We start from the raw sequence: 22477 nt of genomic DNA, 5'->3' as shown, positions 1-22477 counted from the left end.
TCAAGTTTTTTTTACAAGAGAAATGGAATTTGCTGGAAGTGTTGGATGTTTGCATAAAAGTGAGAGAACTCAAAGGTAAAGTAAGTTATTACCCTATTTTTAATGTGGATGGATAATAGAAGATTGTCTGGAATTACTATAAGCAGGCTACCATTTCATGGACAGCTCCAGGGGCGTTCTCACTTCAGAAATTTACTCAATTTCCCAATATGATTTGCTCTTTAAAGTCTGGCCTACCTCATTCATTCTGAATTTAATCAATTTCAACACCATTAAAAACCATGAAGAGACACACCCAGATTGAATTAAATACCAAATCCATCTGAAGAGATTTCAATTGGCTCATACACTCAGAGGGGTTTACGTCCTCTCTCCTATTCATGTGAAGACCCAAAGTTGCCAGAGCTTTGTGGCTGTGGCCCCTGGGAAACAGTCCTCACAGTAACAGCTCTCTGAAGCTTCCAGTGGGGTCCTGGAAGTTGGCCAACTACTTCTTAATTATCCAGGTGTGAATTCCTTACTTTGGGGATTCTCAACCAACAACCAGTTTTTAACCCAGTTCAGCTCCTCAAGACCCCATACCCCACCTTACTCTGTCCTATACTCTGCTCCCCAGCTTTATATATTCAGGGAGTGTGAACTAACTTTAATGTTAACTGAAATCACACAGACAGAAGTGGTATGGACTAGAAAGAGAATGATAATCTTTCAAGCCAGACAGACCTGGTCTCTGCCACTTCTGACACTTAACCTTCCTCTCCAGCAGAGTGGGGAGAGCTCACCGAGGTGTTGTGAGGGTCAAAGGAAATGTACACTGACTTATTTGGTAATTTCAATAAATGGTCATTAGCAGTATTAGCAACATTTGAATCAAACTTTCCAGTTGAAGAACCACTTTTCATATCCAAGTTCATGTTATCCCCACAATAATCCCATGGGGGTAAATACTGTTACCATTCTCACTAATAACTGCTTGCTATGTTTCCACACCAATGAGCATAATATTACTGTTGGTAGAATATATTAAAATACTATGGCCTAATTGATTTTCCCAATATATCTGATAAGTCTTTACAATGAGAAAAGCCAGGCTCCCAATGTTAAGTGGTAATAATGACAGCAGTAGCTAACGCTTGCTGAACAAACTGCACTGCTCTAGGCTAAGCACTTAAATGTACCATACCCTCATCCATCATCATCCCCATTATGTAGACGGGAACTCCGACTCAGATGAGGCTGAGGAACGCCTGATAAGACTTTGGCCTTAATGAGTGGTGGAACCAGGACTGTAACTGAGTCTGACTCCAGAGCTCATCCCTCATCTACTCTCTACTTTCTGCTCAAGTTCACATGACCAGTCAGACAGGGACTGACAGCAGAGAGGGCAGGGGAGCGGGGAGGTATTGGCTGGGGATCATATTTCCTGGATTCTTCCCTTTCTGCTCCAGGAAGAGCTCTCAAATCTAGTGGACAAGAGAAGCAGGAGCATGCTGGTTACCATGCAGACTGTGGGCACCCTCCCACAGGTTATGATCCAGTAGGTTTGAGAAGTATGCTTGGGATAACAATGTACTGTACACCAACCAATTAAAATTATGAGATAACAATGTACTGTACACCAATTAAAATTACTATCATTAAAGACTAACAGAAATTATTGTAGACTGTTAGCTAGCTATCAGTATTCATACCACACTCCTCATCTGATAATAGCCATTCACCAGTGCTATGTATCTTAATGTATCATGTAGCTTGTGCCTCTGGTGGTATATGAAATGATTCCAATGGATTCACAAATATTTTTAATAGCTGTGTACTTATTTCAATAAATATCAGAAATTTACCTGTTTATCACACATAGCATAACAAATTTAAAAAATAAATTTAAGTTAAAAGGAGTGAACTGAAGGGTGCCTGGGTTGCTCATTTAAACAGGTGGCTCTTGATTTTGGCTGAGGTCATGATCTCAGGGTCCTGGGAGGGAGCCCCCTGTTGGGTTCGATGCTTCACGGGAAGTCTGCTTATCCCTCTGCCTCTGCTATTCCCCCTGCTCACACTCATTCTGTCTCTCTCTAAATAAATAAATCTTTTTTTAAAAAGACTGAACTGATTTAAGAAAAATAGTAGGAAAACAGTAATACAGGTTGTATATGTATATGTAAAAGAAAAAAAATCATGAAGTCAGTGATAGAAAAATACCACATTTGGGAACTATCGTCTTAACTTGTCCCCAGCCAGGCACTACATTCAACTTGGCTGGAAGCATGAGATGGGAGGGTACCATATTCTACCAGCAATATGTCCTACTTCAATATGGTCAACCTGGATTCCTTGCTTTCTGTCCCACTCCAATCCATCAGTCAGCCCCATGAAGCAACAGTTAAAAACACATCCAGATCTAAAAAACAAAACAAAATTTAAAACAACACATCCAGAACCCAAATGCTTCTCACCATCCCCACTGCTAATACCTTGATCCAAGTCACCATCATCTTTTGCCCAGACTGTTCTAATAGCCTCCCAACTGCTTCTCTTTTTGCCCCACACACAGTTTATTCTCCACCAGGAGCCAGGGCCACCTTTTAAAAATACACAATGGCTCATAAGTCACTTGGCCTGATCTCAACTCTCCAGGGACTTCTCATGACACTTAGAACACAAGCTTGCCTCCTGACTGTGGCCTCACATGGTCTAGTCCCAGCCTACCTGAATGCTCTCCCTCTGGCCTCCTCCACTCCAGTCACCACAGTCCTTCCTGATATTCTCTGGACATAGCTGGTTTATTCCTTCCACTTCAAGGGCCCTTGCATGCACCTGTTGGTTTCTCTGCCAGCTCCTGACATGCCTCACTCCCATGTTTATTCAGGTTTCTGCTCAAATGTAACCTCTTCAGAGAGGCCTCCCTGCTTCAAGTTTCTAGAATGGCTCCCCCTTGCCTTGTCATTCCCTATCCCTTTGCTCTTACCTCTTCTTAGCCCTTCTCTCCACCTGAAAGTATACTTTTGTTTACTTGCTGTTTGTCAGTTTCTTTCCCTAGTATAAATGCATGAGAGCAAGGACTTTATCTGCCTTATTCATTACTGTAGCATCAATAAATATTTCCCAGGTGAAGCAACAAATACAATCCACATTTTCACCTGCTGAGACACCAGAAACCAATAGGTAAAGAAGTCCCCACACTCCATAAGCCTTGAATGCTGAGCAGCTGGCTGAACACACTGGTACCTTCTAGAGTTCACAGGCCCTGTGGTGGGAAGCACAAGACAAATAGGACTGACTGGGATCTCATTCATCCCCTGACCTCTAAGCATGCCAATCGGAACTTTCTTCTCTCCCTACTCTACCAAATACAAAGGAAGCTATCTTCTGTTTCATGGTTTCTGGGGACACACACAGAAAAAAATAAGCCAAGAAGGATATAGAGTAAACAAAGTAAACTAGGTAGCAGGAAAGAGATGAAACCCCTGCCTGGCCCAGAATAAACCTACCAGCTCTCAGCCCAAGTCAAGAGGCTCTAAGATAACTGTAAAGAGCATTCCAGTTCTCAGCAAGACACTGCAGCCAAAGTGGCAGTGTCTGGGTTCTTGTATAGTACACACTTGCAGCAAACTGTTTCCTTGTGGGTTTTTACAGCTGCAGTCGCCCAGTCCACCTTAAAATTTCCAATCAGAACAGCAGTGAAAGAATAATGCTGAATGCACACGGTATTATGCCAACCAGTTTCATCAGGACCACTCATCTCCTACTCAGGGGTCTGGACATCCAGAGAAGCAATTACAGTCCCACAGGGCTCAATTCCTTTCCTTCTTGAGGCGTGGGTGGTTGTACACTGATCTCTCAATCAAAAATGACCGTTCGCCAGCTTTCTTTTATATATAGAGAGATTTCATTTATTTATTTGAGGAAGAGAGAGCACAAGCAGGTAGAGAGGGAGAGGCAGACTCCCCATGGAGCAGATAGCCTGATGTGGGGCTCGATCCCAGGACCCTGGGGTCAGGACCTAAGCCAAACGCAGATGCTTAACCGACTGAACCACCCACGCACCCCTGTCACTAGCTTTCTGAAAGAGGAAGTGTTCCAAGCAGAGAACCAACTTCTGCCCATCAAGGTCCTTTTCCTGCCTTTGGTACCTGTCTTCTCACTTTGATATGCCCTAAGAATGGTTCAGGTATTTTTTTGGTCACAACAAACTGAGGCAGCAAAGGACAAGGAAGGAGAAGACATTTGTAATCAGAATCCTAACATTTACATTTGTGGCTGCAGTCACCACTAACTGGTTTTGGGAGACAGGCATACTTCACCTCTCTGACCCTTCACATCTGCACAGATGAGGCGCTGTGAAAATCAGCAAGGCAATGTTTGTGAAGGCACTCTGAGGAAATGTAAACAGACTGTCTGCTATCATGCTTTTATATGAACAGCCTCTGCTTTGGGGTAACAATGATGTTATTGATAATAACAACAGTAGATAATAACATTTAATGACTGCTTAGAATACCAGGCACCACTGAGGTAAAGATTTCCATTCTAATCCCATTTAATCCTTCCAACAAACCAATGATGTAGGTACTAAAGCCATACTCATAAGTTAAAAAAAACAAAAAACAAAAAACAAAAACAAAAACACCAAGGCCTGGGGAAATTATTTTCCCAAGGCCACACACCCAGTAAGTCATGAGGCTGGGATTCCAAGCAATATATATAATAATACTGTAGAGCCCACACTCCCAACCACTATTCAACACTAACCTCCCTGTGGGCAAAAGGACTTGACAGCCTCTGCTGAATCTTACACACTGAATAGGAGTTGCACTATCTGAACACTCTCATCAGGGTGGGAAGGAATGACCCTGAGAGACCACAAGTATGTACTGAGAAGGAAGATTCAGTTTTCTCATCTATAAATGGGGTGAATTATACCATCAATCTCATAGGGTTCTTATAAGGCTCAAACAACATAATGTATATCAAACCCAGAGCACACTGGCCAGTAATAAGTATGGGTTCAATAAACAGTAATTGAGAGCCTTGAGGAAAATCTTTCAGTCTCTGCCTCAACAACTCCTTGCACTGGACTTTAGGACTTAAAGACGCAGCCAGGGACCTGCTCACTGTTGCTTGGCTGAAGGCCAAACCAGAATACCAAAAGGTGGTTCACACCTGCCTGGGCCATGGCCTGCTCTCAGTATGCCTACACTTCTAAGGGAAAGAAGGATATTAGATCATAGTAAAGTCTCACCATGGCTGTATCTGTATTCTAAAGTCGGCTGGGAGGGAGGACGGTTTGTTAAGTGTCATTTAGGACAAGCAGAAAGGCTTCTGAACATGTATGCTATCTGGAGGAGCACAATAGCCAGTCACATCCTTGGGGGAAGGAGTCTCAGCAAACAAAATGGCTGAGATCCCATATAATAAAATCTCTGAGAAAACAAGCTGTTCCTTCCCTTTTCTCCCTTACTAGCCTTCAATCCCTCAGCCAGGGTTATTTTCAAGCTATGGCATTACAGCTCAACTGACAATAATTTGAGTTCCATGCAGGCATACCCACCATGTTGCACACAAAGGTCATAATGTAAAGTGAGGTGCAGAAAATCAGCACTTGGGTGAGCTAGAATTATACCATCTTGTCTGCCTGTGGCTCAGAAGATAAAAGTAGGAGCCATAGAAACCTGCCATGGCACAGGAGGGAGAGGAAAGGAAAAAGCAAAAGGGCCAAGAGAGGTGGGAATGGGGGGCTGGAAGGGAATTCTGGCAAGGGAGAGAGCCAGTGGCTGTCTCCTATCAGGCCTGGCCTGGAAGGTGTGGATGGAAAGCTGGAGGGGAAGGTGTACTCAGCTGACTGCCTCGTGGGCCAGCACTCAGGAGGCCAGGCCGCCATGCCCATTAATGCTGCCCATCCTTCTCAGGTTTAAAAAGGGAAATGTTCTATTTATAAGCCACCGACCAGTGCAGACCTGGCAGCCACTGGATGGCTCCGATTCCACAGGGATCCTGGTTACCAGTGGCTGCCTTCTCCTGCCTCTCAACTGTGGGTGTTCTAATAGCAAAAGGCCAGAGGTGACTGGAAGCAAAAGGAAAAAGAAAATCCTCTTTTCTGTCCTCTGCTGCTTTCATGAGACTGTTGAACTTTTAGTAATATCTGAAGGTTTTAAAACCTTTTCAAAACAGTGACCCATATGATCCCATGAAGCCTTTCCCTACTATCTTTAAGACTAAATCTCTTTTTCTGTTTTGCAGATCAAGGGAAGCTGAGGCCCAGAGATGAAAGGAATGTATAAATCAGAGGCACAACAACAATCAAGGTAATGGTGACCTCCCAGCCCCTCTCCTGGTCCTCAATCTTATCCTCATGGAACAAGAAAAGCCTGGATACAACACTATAAGGGAATGTGATCTTGAATGATGGCCTGAGGAAGGATGGAGGTGTATAACAGGAACCAAGCAGCTTTGGTTGTGTGTCCAATGCCTGCAAAAAGGGCAGTGGGCCACTTTCTGTGCCTGGGAAGCTTCAAAATCACTAACACATATTCACTGTCTCTCAGCATCATGCATGCATGTCAATGTTAACACATATTTTGATTTACTTGACATTATATGAAATATACTTTCTGTATTCTGCTTTGAATAATTACAAGAATTTTCTCACATCATGAAAATTATTTATAAATGCATTTGTAATGGTTGTTTAATATTCTGTTGTAGATTTATATCCAAATTTGTTGAACTATTTCCCATCATTGGACTTGAATGTCCTTTCCAGATTTTTCCTGTTGTGAGGAACATCAGCCTGAGTGTGCTTTTACCTTGGTCTTTGCACATTCCTCATGTTCTAATGAGGAGGTTCACAGAGAAGGAATATGGGATGGCCCGTCAAAAGCAAAGAGCTGAGAAGGTTAGGTGTTTGATGCTGATGAAGAAAGGCCTTCCAGCTCCAATGGGTTGGCCACATAATGTTAGGACAGCAAAACAGAGGAAAGAGACTTCCCACCTATTGAGCAGTGGAGGAAGGAAAGGAGTGACCTTGGCAATCAGGCAGATTCTGGTTTGAACATCAGATACCCTACCTCTTGACTATGCCACCTGGACTTCTTAAAGACTAATGCTGAGTTGTAAACTTGGTTGTTATGAATAGCATTTCCACTAATGGCAACTACAGACATATCACTGTCATGCTGCCTGCCCAAACTTTATTCCATCTTAAATAGCTTAATACTAGGGTAAGTTTTTAAAAAGTAGTCTAAGGAGGCGCTTGGGTGGTTCAGTCAATCAAGTGTTTGACTCTTGATTTTGGATCAGAATCATGATCTCAGGGCTACAGGACTGAGCTCTGCACTGGGCTCTATGCTCAGTGTGAAGTCTGCTTGAGATTCTCTCCTTCTCCCTCTGCCCCTACCCCTACTCACACTCTTGGTCTCTCTCTCTCTCAAATAAATAAATAAATAAAATCTTAAAAAAAAATAGTAGTCTAGGGATTGACAATCTCCTACAATCTGTGGGCCAAATTTACTAGCTAGTGCCTGATTTTTACATAAAGTTTTATTAATAAACACACGTTTGTTTTCATGCTGTCTATGGCTGCTTTCACACTTTAATATTGAGAGTTAAATACTCTTGCAAAACTGAATATATTGACTATCTAGCTCTTCACTGAAAAGGCTGACCCCTGTGGTAAGTAATAACATTTAGAAAACCAGGAGGTTTACATGTTTACATGTTTTTTCCCTAATATCCATGAAAATAAATATATAAATCTAAATGGTAATTTAAAATGTGTGTCTGGGGATCCCTGGGTGGCGCAGCGGTTTGGTGCCTGCCTTTGGCCCAGGGCGCGATCCTGGAGACCCGGGATCGAATCCCACGTCGGGCTCCCGGTGCATAGAGCCTGCTTCTCCCTCTGCCTATGTCTCTGCCTCTCTCTCTCTCTGTGTGTGACTATCATAAATAAATTTAAAAAAAATTAAAAAAAAAAACAATAAAATGTGTGTCTGGTACTATCAAATATGATCTGAGATACCAGTAATAGTATGCATACCCCACTTTGAGAAATGCAGTCATGAGGATTTAATGAACTAACACTCCTAAGGCACCAAGCCTGAAAACAGCAGGGGTTTTAGCTGCCACCCTTCGTTCTCCTCCCTGCTCCCCTCAGGAACACTTCTGCCACTCCAGTGAACTCTTCTTACACGACAGAGTAGTTGGCATGGCAAGATAATGAGAAGTGTAAGAACCAGTAATTACGAGGCATGAATAATACGCCAGACACTTTGCTAAACTCTAATAATCACAGCAACTTCAGGAGATAGGTATTGTATTCACCCCTCATTTTACAGAAAAGGCAACTCAAGGTTACAGGTCCAATACTGACCCGTTCCATAGGCAACATGCCAGCATGCTAATCCACATGATTCCCATGGTACCCTCCACTGAAACAGCTCTCTCCAATCCATATGGCAGGACCTACCCACCAGAAATCACCTGAGGAATGTGCAAAGACCAAGGCAGAAGCACACTCAGGCTAATGTTCCTCACAACAGGAAAAATCTGGAAAGGACATTCAAGTCCAATGATGGGAAATAGTTCAATAAATTTGGATATAAATCTACAACAGAATATTAAACAACCATTACAAATGGCATTTATAAATAATTTTCATGATGTGAGAAAATTCTTGTAAATTATTCAAAGCAGAATACAGAAAGTATATTTCATATAATGTCAAGTAAATCAAAATATGTGTTAACATTGACAAAATCCATATAAGACAAGGAAAAAAAGACAAGAAGGAATTATCCCTGGGGTGGTATTACAGATGTTTTATATTGCATTTCTGAAAATCATTACTATTTTTCCTTCATACTCTACAATGAGTTCATATTATTTCTATAATAAGCAAAAATACCTATTTTTTCAAGTTGCTTAAACCCTACAGATGACTAAATCCTAACTCCAACTTCACATTCCTTCACCAGTCATGGCTCTTCCCCAACCATGTCCCAGTGTAAATGACAACCTAAGTGAGCTCTTGAGCATTATACAAACACAAGAGATTCTTGTGAAAGTGCCAGATTAAAAACAAACTGGAAGGAAAGAAGAGATTGACTCTGGAAGCAGAGGAAGTGCTGGATTTTCTTCTTCTGGGGGCAGAGGGAAAGTTCTAATTTTTTAAAAATCTCACTAGCCTAGGTGGAAGTCCATTCTGAGATCACTCTCCAACCAACTGGCTCCGGCATTTTGTCTGCACAGCAGGTACATCTGCAGATGGCATGAGGATTACATGTGTCCACAAACGTGATGGGCCATCTGGCTATTTCTCCGTGTGCTCTGAACCTCAAAAGCAAACCATATACTCCTTAAAGACAGGCACATGTCCTACTTGTGGGTGTCCTTTCCCCTCGGCACTCACACTGCCCCAGGCCACTGACACTTAAGAACTTTGAGAGGTATTAATTGAATGCAGAGCTACAGGAATGCTGGACTCCCGCTGGGAAACCAATTGAAAGGTTCAGGTAGGAGCACAGAGAAACACATGGATCAAGAGCAGGGAAGCACCATCAACCACTGCAAGGTCCTCTTGCAAAGCCAGATGGTTGGTATGGAGCTGAGTGGGAAGTGTAGGAGAAGCCACATCTGGGGCAACCTGGGCATATACCTTGGCAATTACCCAATTAACCTATGGAATTTGGGTGAATGTGCACATTAAGGAAAGTGGCACTGTGATCTCAAGATGAGGAGACTGGCTCAGTCTGTCAGCCTTCAAACAGCTGGAGAAGCACTGGGAGGCCAGCATTTCTGTAAACAAGCTCAACTTTTTAGAGCTAAGTAGGCAGTAACATTTATTATTTAAAACTTCTAACTTGGAAGAGATCAACTCACACTAGAAAAGCCTGCCCTTCCCTTACTCTCTTGTACTGGACTAGGCTAGGCTTATCTTCTGTGACAAGTTCTCAGCTCTCTAACCCTCGCTCAACAACAGCAGTCTTGGTGGAGAAGAGGCCACTTCTTTGCAGCTTCTCCTGATTCCTACTGGAGCTCATTTCAGGAGACAAAAAACCCATTCTTGCAGAGCCTCTGGGGAGGAAATCTCACAGCTACAGTCAAAGGCAGGGCAAGCAAGAGGATATGGAGACTGAGGAGATGGATATGCATGGAGGTGGCACAGGGGGCCAAAGAGAACAGGGTGGGAGGAGGGATTCTTGCCCAGGACAGAGTCCTGTTCTTGGTAATGAGAGAGGGAACAAAATCCAAGATAGGTATCAGCAGTCTAGATTATTGGCATTGGGGTGTGATCAGCAAAGCAGCCTAGGGAACGACAAACCATACTTCCTACCTCTCTAGTATTCTTACATCTCTTCCCTCCCATTCTCTAACAGGCAAGAATTTGGAGAACTAGAAAAATCCAGTATCACTGATATATATCCTGACATTCTACAGGCAAACCCAGGGAAAGTCCCCTAATGGTATCGAGATCCCTGGTAAGAGATACATAGAATTGACAAAAATAGCAGATCGGTTTTTGAATTTAGTATTTAAGAATTAACTTATAGGCAGAAAACTAAAACTCTGATAAAGGACACAGGTAATCTGAACAAAAGGAAAGATCCCAAATTTTGGAGATGACTTATATTATAAAAGTGTCAATTTTCTCTGAGTTAATCTATGCAATTCTAAAGGAAAATTTTAAGCTTCTGAGAAACTTATAAAACTTATGTTAGAATTTACACACAAGGATATAGGTCCACAAGCAGCTAAGTCAAACCTTAAAGAGTACTAAACAGGAAGACTTACCTCAAAGACATCATATGAAAAGCAGAGAGGTATTACCACAAGAACAAACAGACCAAGAACCTAAAGAATTCAGAGTTCAGATATGCAAACCTAATATACAATAAAGCTGGCACCGCAAGTCAAAAGCAGGAAGAATGATATTTGTGGGAAAACTGACTCTTGCTGTGGATAAAAAGAAAACTAGATCTTCAAGAAATACCAAACATGATGGAAGGTAATCAGTTGGATTAGAATGAAAGACAGAATCATGAAGCTAATAAAACAAAATGTAAGTACACATCTTTCTGATGTAGGTAAGAAAGGCCTTCTTTAAAACACAACTTGAAAATCATAAACCAGAAGGTGAAATTTTTTTAAAAAAATTTACTTCAGGGATCCCTGGGTGGCGCAGCGGTTTAGCACCTGCCTTTGGCCCAGGGCACAATCCTGGAGACCCGAGATCGAATCCCATGTCGGGCTCCCGGTGCATGGAGCCTGCTTCTCCCTCTGCCTGTGTCTCTGCCTCTGTGTGTGTGTGTGTGTGTGTGTGTGTGTGTGTGTGTGACTATCATAAATAAATTTAAAAAGAAATTTTAAAAAATAAAAAATTTACTTCAATACATAAGAGGGCTTTATATTCAATAAGAATATCACACATAATATTAATAGATGGCAAGATGGGAAAATTTATTTAAAAGGTCTACAGCTAACAAAGGATGGATACTTAAAATATAGAAAAAAACTTGACAAATCAACAAGAAAAAGGTGGCAAATGAAAGAACTATGAGCAAAGGACATGAAAAGGCTATCAACAGAAGGGGAAACCCAGTATGCAGACATAGGAAGAGATGCCTAAACATACAAATTATCAGAGAGATGTAAATCAAAGCAATAATGAGCTATCATATTTCTATGATTGACAAGAAATTAGAAGACTGAATAACGGAAAAGTTGCCAGAAATGAAGAAATCCTTGTGTAGGGCCAATGGGACTGTGGCTGGACCTTTCTGGAGAACTACTCCCTCAAACTAAGTAGATGCACATCCTCTAAGCTGGCCAACGATTCTCCTCATGAGTATATCCCAAAGAAATTCTCACACAGGGAGATATACAAGCTGTGCAAAGATGTTCACTGTGGTGCTGTTAGTGCTCGGGAACAGTTAGAGGCATGAGGAGAAGGAGTACGTAGCTCTGTAAAAATAGATACACCGTGTTATATACACCACGGAGGGTGCAGCAGATGGAAGCCATAGTCTAATAGCAGACAGAGGAATAGAGATGGCTCCCAACACAATGTTGAGGGAACAAAGAAAGAGAACAAGACATATCATTTATATAATTTAAAAATATAGGTAGATAAAAAGATACAACATTGCTCAAAAATACACTTTAAAGTATACGTCAGAATAGTAGTCTACAGAGGAGCAAAGAAACAGGAGCTTGGAAAAAAATTAAAAATGAAGAAAAGAAAAAGAAAAAGAAAGAAAAAGAAAAGAAAAAAAGAAAAAGAAAAAGAAAAAGAAAAAGGAAAAGGAAAAGGAAGAAACAAAGAAACAAACAAAGAAAGAAAGAGAAAGAGAAAAAGAAAAAGAAAAAAAAGAAAAAGAAAAAGAATCAATGAACGGAGGGGCCTGTAATGATCCCATGCCACAAAATTAGGTAGTTTGATTAATTCAACCCCTCTATACATGAGATTCAAACAGAGTCTAGAGAAGAAGACAGGAAAAAGGCTCTGCAAAGAAACTGACGTTTGTTTATCTGCTGCCATCCTCTCCCTGACAACTGGGCATTCGGAAAATACCAGCAGCTGACAGGCATTATTTATGCCCTGTCTGATACCCCACAGGCACTGTATATGCCCTGAGAGGAACTTCAAGATCAAAGCAACAAATTCAGAAGTATCCCCAAAGGAATTTCCTTTTGCTACCTGCCCCTTCAAAATGTTCTGGTTCTGGGATAAAATGGAGGCATTCAACTCCCATGAAAACATTTTCTAGAAAGGAAAGTGCTAGACATTTAAATTTGGATATTCGAGGCAAAAAGAGCAGTGCCACATTCTGAAATTCCTATCAGATTGACTTCTCTCAAAAACAGTTTCGACTATGGCACAGAGGGTTGCAGAACAATCCGAACCTGGACAACAGTGCCACCTGTGGTGGCACATGAGCCCTGTGAGTGGGTGTGGTGTGAAAATGAACACAGACACGGAAAGTACAACCACGTCAGAAAGGAGAGGGAGCTAAATTATACAATGTGAAAATGGGGTCCCAATGCTAGAGGAGGTGAGAACATATCAATCCAAAACCCTACTCTGGTTTTGCCAGCTTGGAAATAGAACATCTTTTGGAATAATACTTAAAAAAAAAAAAAAAAAAAAAAAAAAGTTTCTATCCAAACTACTCCTGGAAAAATGGCCAGTATGTTTTAAACCATTTTTTTCCCCTCTCAGGCTTGCTAAATCAAAGGGTAAGCAATTGAAAAATCATTAGACACTCCAGGCAGCCGGTTCTCTGTACTCTGTGAATAATGGGATGCCAAAAGCGAACTGTTGCAAGGGTCTGTGTTCTCCAAAATGGAACTTTTTGTATTGCTCTTTTCTTCAAGAGATAGAATATCCTTGGGGTTAACAGTAGAACCTTTGGAGTTAGAATTCAGATTAAATTGTGCCACCTGAGTTTACTAACCTCAATTTCCTAATATACAAAGTAGGTCAAAAGTACCTATTCTCATAGTATTTATTAACTAAGCCCATACCCACAAAACATCCTTAAAAAATATTAAGTAGTGGGGATCCCTGGGTGGCGCAGCGGTTTAGCGCCTGCCTCTGGCCCAGGGCGCGATCCTGGAAACCCGGGATCGAATCCCACGTCAGGCTCCCGGTGCATAGAGCCTGCTTCTCCCTCTGCCTATGTCTCTGCCTCTTTCTCTCTCTCTCTGTGTGACTATCATGAATAATAAAAAAAAAAAATTAAAAAAAAAATATTAAGTAATGGATAAATGCTATCTATTAACAACTATGATTTTAAAATACACAGTTAATGCAGACAATGCAAAGCATGAAGGTCAGCGCCTCTCAATAATCTACCCTCCATGTACATTACAATTTCATGATAAAGGTCTTTCCAGACGTTTTTCTATCAATATATCTAGAGAAGTTAAATATTTTACCAAGAACATTGCTCTGGGTAACCTGATTTTTTTTTTAATCACAATTAACAATATACTGTGGGCACCATTTCCACAAATACCTAGATCGCTCTTGTTCTTACTAAAGATTACACAGTACCTTGGTATTTTTAAATATTTTACTTATTTATTTGAGAGAGAGAAAGAGAGAGAGAGAGAGAGCTCAAGTGGGGAGGAACAGAAGAAGACAGAGAATCTCAAGCAGAGTAAGAGTGCAGAGACCAAAGCAAGGCTCAATTCCAGAATCCTGAGATCATGACCTGAGCCAAAATCGTGAGTTGGACCCTCAACTGACTAAGCCACCAGGTGCCCCATATCTTGATATGTTTAATCAACTTTCTATGACATATCTGATTGTTTCCCTGTCTTTGTCATTATTACCAATGCTCTAGTGTACTTCTTTCTCGCACAAAGATTTTTGTACTCTAGTCTATTTCTTTAGGACAAATCACTGGGTCAAAGGATATTGGCTCCCAATACATATTCCCCAAATGAGCCTACAGAATGGTATAACAAGAGGGATGCCTACCCATAAAATCAGGATCATCTTTCAAATCTCAAGCAGAGAGGACAAGGCTTATCACAAATCACAAGCAAACTTAGTTGGTGGTCTCCACTCACATGCATCTCATCCTCCAGAGTTCCTGGGTCCTTTATTATAAAAGAATGCGTCCCAGGTTGGGGCATGGCATGAGCATGTTATTAAAGTCTGCTTAGGCATCTATCTTCTCTTGTTCTGATGCCTGGGTAGTTTGCCTGATTTCCCACTGGCAAACTACCCTGCTCCCATTTTATGCAATACTCTTAAAACTGTCAGGGACTGTGTTGTTTACCCCTGCGTCAGCCTAAGCTAGACCAACTTGTTGTTATCTTCCTGGGAATCTTAATCTTCAGAAGAGTGAGGCGAGTACTAAAAAACAGTTTAGAGCTTTATGATCCTGCAAATATTATTCAGAAGACTCTTTCTTATTGGCTCCTGAAGCTCCCGAGCTGGTGTGTTTTCAATTCTGGTTCTTTGGCTCTTCCTATCTTTACTGTGAGTTACTTGACAGCCTTCCATATTCCTTCATTTTTTATTACTGTGTTTTCTGCTATTGTTACTTTAGAACCAGTTAGCCAGACTTGATTCCAGATCACTAAAACAATCCTACCTGAGGATATGGGTGGTGGGGCAAGGAGGAGGGGAGCACTTGTTTCTTGAATGTTTATCTGAAAAAATTTTCCCTTATTCAATTCTTGAAGGAAAAAGAAGAAAGAAAAAACTTTTTCCCCTCTCCCAAAGGCCTCTTAACCTACCAATAACAACTATTCCAAATTACTTAATATTTTATATAAAACTCATCAAAATCTGTATTTTGGAAAGGATGAAAGGAAAATCTTTGTCCTTTAATGGATTTCACACACACACAAATACCTCATCCTCTTGTCCACATGCAGAAGCACTGATTTACTGATTTTTTTTTTTTTTTTACATTATTGGAATTCATAGTACAGCTATCTGTGAATGTTTCTCCAAGTGGATTTTACAAAGCAAATCTGAGGCAAGGGGACAGGACTTCCTATGCACTCATGTAAGCAATCTGGAAGGAACTGGTTCGTACTCCTATCCACCAAGGACATCATCAGCCCTAACACTCTAGCCTAGCCGTAGCTTTTCATTTTAATCCTATCATCTTTACAAGGTTACAGGTGCCCTTGGAAATTATGATTAACCAGAGTGCTCAGAGCCAGCAGCAGGGGAAATGTGCTGGATATTCTACAGAGGCTGGCCAGGGTCATTCCCATCAAAGAAGAATACTATTACAGAGTTCATCATCTCCACTTTTTCCTCTCCGAAAAGGTAACAAAGAACACAGAGTTACTACTAAGTGATTACTAAGATAGCTGTTGCCTATCCAGGCCTTTGAACAAGACTGTGTAAGGGCAATTCTGGCTTTCCCCTAAGATAAGGTTCTTTGGAAGCTGCGTATTATTCAATTAAGTGGCTTTTAAGTGGCGATTGGAGCTACATTCTCAAGAACCAGGATTAACTGAGATAATGTACATGAAAATGCTTTGTCAAGTGTGAAGGGTTATGTAATGCAAGGTGTCATTACAGTCTTGCCAGTCAGGCTCCCTAAATGTCCTGGAGTCACTGACATGGTAAGTCAGGATGGAAGCATGGGACTACACCAGGGAAATGGGGCAGACCCAACATGCCCACAGCACCCCCTGGTGGTTCTTCCTCAGAGTAGCAACTTTTAAGGCTCAATCCCAACCCCAGCTGTAGAAAATTATCCAAGGGACATACTTACTCCCTTCGCTCTGACTGTCTTTGTTCGAATTGTACACCTGGAAAACAGAAATAAACATTGTGTGAATTTTATACGACTCTAGAGGTTCAATGAATAAAATCACTTCCAGCCCCCTTTCCCTAATTTGTGCCATTTAGATGGAAGGCCATTTCTAGCCCCCAAATATGAATCCTCTCTAAAATTATCTACTGTCCAGTATTTACTTCAGGTATTCTCAAGTGTGTGTACATCATAATCACCTGTAAAACTTTACTGAAAAAAATATTCTTTAAAAAAATTATATATATATATATAAATTAAAAATAAAAGTTTTAAATAATTACAATCATTAAGCATTTACTGTGCAACAAGCAATGTGATGAACAATTTACATGAATGATCTCAAATTACCTACACAACAATTCTATTGGGTAGAAATTCGTCATTGTATTACAGATGGAGAATTCAAGGCTTAGAGAGGTTACTTAAGGTCTCATAGCTAGTAAATAGTAAAGTCAGGACAAAGACACATTATTATAAACATTGTTAACACTGAGGAATGGAACCAATCACATTTTACTTTATATGCTTTTAAAATTTAAATGTTGTAAGGAAAAGATATTACTTTTGCAACATAAACCCCTTAAATGATTTATAAAAATCATAAAAGGGAAATACCCCAATATAAAACACACAATGACATATTCCAAGAATCAGCAAGCTTCTTTTATGAAGAGCCAGAGAGTAAATATTTTAGGCTTTGTGGGACAAGAGACAAAATTAATATTATGTAGATACCTGTTTAACAAGGGAGGAAACTAATTTCCACAAATTTTTGGTTGACAACATTTAAAACACAGCAATTTTTAAAAATACAGATATAATACTCCTCACAGGTAAAAATCTCTTAGAGTCCCAAGGCTCTCTTTTCAGAGATGCTTGGCTCAATACATCTAGAGGTTAAGTGATTCTCAACCAAGAGTGGCCATGAGTCATGTGGAATACTTCTTCCAAGGAGTATAATTTTTTGAAATGCAGATCCACCAATCAAAAGAATGGGGTTTTATTTGTTTGCTGGTCTTATATAAGGAGGATAATGTTTGGCTTAATTAGGGTTCAAAGTTAGTATTTCCTATTAAATCAATTACAAATGTTCATCTATAAATGGCATATTTAGCTCCAGGGCTATACAAAAAGCTCATGGTATGCTGGATTTGGCCTGTAGGGCAGTTTGCCAAATCCCTGATATGGTGACATTAGTAAGTAAGATAAAACCTGTGTTATAAGGGGAAAAAAAATCACAGTCTCCCAAATCTTTCTTTGGTGATTATGATTCTATATATACAAGAAGGCATAGGGTAAAGCTGGTCATCGTAAGTATGTACGTATGTATGTATGTATGTATGTATGTATGTATCTATCTATCTACCCACCCACCCACCCACCTACCTACCTGTTCCAAGCAATTCTCATGGCTCATCTTACCTGACAACCACTTATTTAACCCCTAGAGGTAGTGAGACAAGAATCTCTAAAAAGAGAGTCATGAAACCCTAAGAAGGACTTCCACCTGCTAGCAAGTGTGGGTGGGAATGGCTGCTCAAGAGCTTTCCACCTTGGACCTCAGTTGCCTTGTGTTGTTGGGTAAGGCTCTCACCCTATTTGGGCCACTACTGTCTCATCTATGAATTGAAGAAGTTGGCCAAGAAGGTTTTGAATGATCAAACTCTAAGTAAGACAAGTCGCTCCACTTTATTATTATTAATTTCCTAAAGAAAACTAAAGAGGCACAACCACTATGTGAAAGTCAGGAGGATAAGGATTAAAGTTGGGAGGATGAGGTTTCTGTACTTGAGACAATGGCTCAGTTTTTATGCTTAAAAGTTCTAGAGATGAGGGGTCAAAAGACTGTGATCCTGGCACAGCGCCTCTTGGAGGGAGGAAGACCAGGGCAATCAGCAATCAATCAGTGCACAGCAGAGAAGGGAGGGAGATGAAGATGCGGCAGCAATGTGATCCTGCAGGATGTTGTTAGATCTGTGAGTGAAACAGGGAGCCTCATCATAGCTACAACCAGCAATCCATGGGGAATGGTGTTCACCAACCTTGGAAAGCTGGGAAAGCAAGTGCAAGGGAAGAGGCTCTACCTTGTCAAGCATTTTTTTTTTTTCAGCATCCCTGATCAATTTATTCTGTTCATTATATTTAAATATTATGAGAAAAGTTTGCTCCTATTTATAAATGGCAAAATCCAGAAAGAAGAACAAAATGCAAGACTCCTCTTAATTAGGATGAGAATTTGCACCAAAGTACTTTCCTTCGAGGTTTCCTGGGTCTCAGGAAGCCGTTGCCTGCAACACCCAAGCATTCCCCAAATTAGAGAGGTGTGATCAATGAGCCGAAGGTGCCAGAAACATGTGCTGCCCGATCCTCTGAGGCCAGGCCATTAATCTCTGTCTAGTTTGGTAAATGAGCCAAAGAGAATGAGTTTTGAAATAAAGCTAACAAACCTGGCCTGCCAGAACTGTGTGACTACATGGCTCAACAAGGAAGGCCCCATGTGGGGGAACAGCCTCACCACCACACAGGCCAGATGGCAACAACGTAACAGCACTAAGTGGGAAAGGCTTTGTTTAACTCACCAAGTATCACACATATCATTGAATCCTTTTAACCACCTTATGGCACTGTTCCCATTTTATAGATGTGAAACCTGAGGCCCAGAGAGGTTTTATAGTTTTTCCAAGGACAGAGAGTTGGTGAGGGACTTCCTATTCTATCTTGCCTCTACAAGAAGCAAGTTATAACATTCTTACTTTTCCAAGTAGTAGCAAATGTACATAACTACGAAATGAAACCAGTAGTCCATAGGTTCCTAAATACTTTCCATACTGGCAGAAGCCAAGGGCATGCAATTCACCCTTTAGAAATGGTCAGTCTATTCTGGGGAAATCTTTTTTTACTATTATTATTCAAGTATAACTAACATACATTGTTATATTAGTTATAGGGGAAACCTTCATCTATAGATCTCATGGTTGCCCACCAGAGGTGAGGACAACTTCCTGAAATAAAAGGTCTCTTTGGCCATGGCTTCTGTCTTATGATTGATTAGCAGAATCATCTCAGGTTTATAAGCCTTCAAGTAAGCTCCTCCAGAGACTTTGTCTTGAAAGGATGGAACATAACTGTCCTAGATTAATTCAAGGGGACATGAGTCACTAAACAGTTCCTGAATTATGGCTCCTATGAAGACTAATTCAGTTAATGTGCTTTCTCCTGTCACTTACCATTTCTAAACTCTAATCATACCCACCTGTAAAATGGGGCTATTAACATTCCCTACCTTAGAGGTATTGTGAAAATTAAATGAGATAATAGATACAAAACATTTAACACAAAGCAGAGAACACCAATTCCATGTCCCACTGAGTATTCTATAATTCAGGGGCACCTGGGTGGCTCTGTGGCTGAGCATCTACCTTTGGCTCAGGTCATGATCCTGAGATCCTGGGATAGAGTCCCGCATCAGGCTCCCCATAGGGAGCTTCCTTCTCCCTCTGCCTATGTCTCTGCCTCTCTCTGTGTGTCTCTCATGAATAAATAAATAAAATCTTAAAAAAAAAAAAGATGAAATTTCACTGCTATCATTATTATCCTTCTTGTTAATTCTCTTCACACTTAATCCTCTGGGATAAAAGGTTAAGGATGGGAATGCAGTTTGAAGAATCCAATAACACTGGGCTTATTAGTATTTTAATTTAACAAACTAAAACTAATTAAGGGACTAAGGGAAAGGAAGAGAAAGAACTATCCAAAGCCAACTTATAGAGCAATGGGCTCTCAATTTTTTTAAACAGCAGTCAAATATAAAAGTAACAACCTACCATCAATCACTTTTTCACCAATGATGGGCCATGTACCATACTAAGCATTGAGATGACTTATTTTATTTCATCCTGAATCCTATGGGGTAGTACCACTCCCTCTACTTCATAGCACTGTGTAGGTTAAATAACTTTTCAAAGATTACAAAGCTAACAAGCAGCAGAGTCCTCCAGATTACATTCTGTGCTCAACCACAACTTCATGCAACTTCTCCACTCAGTTCCACTTCTTGGGGGGGGGGGGGGGGCGGGCGGGGGGGGACCATGGCAATAGACAATGCAAAAGAAGCTAAGCAGTAATTAAAGTGGCACCTATGCAACCATTACATAAGAACAAAATTTCCACCCAATTTAAACATAACTGCAATTCCACAAACTTCCAATTAATACAAGCAGAGCAGTAATTGAAAACCACAACCAGCTTGAGACACTTTGGGCTGCCCAAAAAACATCCTTCCCTCAAACTCTGAGCACATACACAGAGAACTGGCCAGCACTGCTAAGGACTGTGTGGCAGATTTCTTAGTAGAGTACCACATTCGAATATTTGTGAGACTCTATTAACAGGCTATGTTTAGAAACTTTAAGTGACACTCCTGAGAAGTTACTAGTAAGACAACCTTGGTACGTGGAATGCCAGTCAATAATGGATGTGCTTTTTTTTTTTTTAAATCAAGGAGAGACCCTCTTGTCACGATGAACCACAAGCTACACATGGAAAAGCTTTGAGAAGAAACTGTTGAATCTTAAACATGGAGAGAGAAAACCAGTTTGAATACCTTGCAGTAAAGAAGGATAGGTCTCAACTTGAGGGGCCAGAGCTCTGGAGAAAATGGAAGTAAAATGGGTGCTGTTGCTTTTCAATTTCTCACCTAGCAACGCTCCCCATGGCTCGCCCTTTCCACCACTACCAGTACTGTATTTGTTAGCTCAGGGAGGCCCTCTTGAAAGTGAAGCCAATAAAAATGTATCTAATGGCTCTTCCCCATGACTTATTCCTGAACAAATGTGAAAACTTTGCTCTTGCACCCCCCAGAATTACTTGTAAAGAGGGTTCAGTGACTAGAATATAGCAGGCCACTTAATAAGTATGGGCTAGATAAATTGTTTTTGATAATTTTTTTTTCTTTTTAAATCCCCAAGTTGGAAATGATGAGGACAATGCACTGATACACTGAGCAGATAAAATAGGTAAGCCAGATCTACCATTGCTGAGTGACTGTATGCCATTCTTCCAAATATCTGGAATGCCCTAGGAATCTCTATTTTAGAGAAGAATGAAAATGTAGAATTTAGGCCTTATTACGAGGAAATATAAAGCAGATTTACATTATTCGGCTTAACTCAAGGCTGTCAAAATCCCTCACAGACCATTTATTTTCTCTGCTCAGTGTTAGCTCTACATCCAACAGGTTGTCAATAAATTGTTAGTAATAGTTTCAGAGGCTATGGTGTCACCAGGAAGTTGTGAAATACAAAGGAAGGAAGGGATTACTATACCTCATGGTACTGAATCTCCCCTCCCCTCTGCAACAGAGGCACCTCACACTCAGGCAGTCTCTTGGAAAATGGCCCAGTGAAGAGTGACTGAATGGCTGTGCTCCTGAAGTCAACTAGAGAGAGAATCTGATGGCCCCTCAAGTCTTTTTGCATACCGACACACCAGCAGAGCAGTGAATACAAACAACTGCTTACTGTTCAACATCACATCATTATGATGGAAAAATAAACTCCCATTTGCTCAAGCATTTCCGGCACTTTGTACCTAAGCATTTAAAGGGCTCCCCTCTTGTGTAATTCCTCAGTAATACTGGAGGAAAACAAAGTGCTTTAGAAACTCGCTACTTCTACCTCCTCAGTATCCACATTCCTTATGGACACCCTCATTCCCCTTGAGGAGTAATCATACGAAGTTTATCAATCCTATCACTATGATATTCCTTGAATCTATTCCTCATCCCCATTTCTTTTTCTACTGCTATACTGTTGGCACCAGCATTGGCTTTCTACCTGGTATGCTGGCCTCCTCTCTTTCTGCTCTAATGTGGCATACACATTGCTGTTGCAAGATGCATTTCCCTAAACCTTGTCTGGCTAAAGACAAGCCATCAAGAGATCACAATACTAGTCTTCAAATACTCCAGGGGCTGTCATGTGGAAGAATGGCAAGACTTACTATTTTGAACAGAGATGAAAGTTGGGGTGGAGTCCTATGAAGGCAGATTTTAGGGGAATATAAATAACTGACAGTTAAGAAGAGCTCTTCATGGTCCACAAAACCAGAGAAACTGGTTGAATGTCATTCTGACACACAAGATTAAGCTCTATTTCACCTAGCAGATGGCCCTGGGCATTCCTAGTCTGACA

At 40.8% G+C, this 22477-nt stretch overlaps 1 protein-coding gene across 17 annotated transcripts in view; it reads right to left on the bottom strand.

The window, feature by feature from the left end:
- ARHGAP26 (Rho GTPase activating protein 26) overlaps positions 1-22477 on the bottom strand; it is a 418559-nt gene that overhangs the window by 181893 nt on the left and 214189 nt on the right. For all 17 annotated transcript variants that reach the window (XR_003136017.3, XR_003136019.3, XM_035713919.2 and 14 more), the window contains one exon: positions 16245-16281. Coding sequence is in view for 15 of the 17 variants with exons in the window: in XM_035713919.2 (XP_035569812.2) it covers positions 16245-16281 (37 nt within the window). In the remaining 2 variants the exon portion in view is untranslated. The remainder of the gene's footprint in view (positions 1-16244; positions 16282-22477) is intronic.

The sequence above is a fragment of the Canis lupus genome, chromosome 2 (genome assembly GCF_003254725.2).
Source record: "Canis lupus dingo isolate Sandy chromosome 2, ASM325472v2, whole genome shotgun sequence".
Taxonomy (NCBI): Eukaryota; Metazoa; Chordata; class Mammalia; order Carnivora; family Canidae; genus Canis; species Canis lupus.
This window is presented reverse-complemented; position numbering and strand designations above follow the sequence as displayed.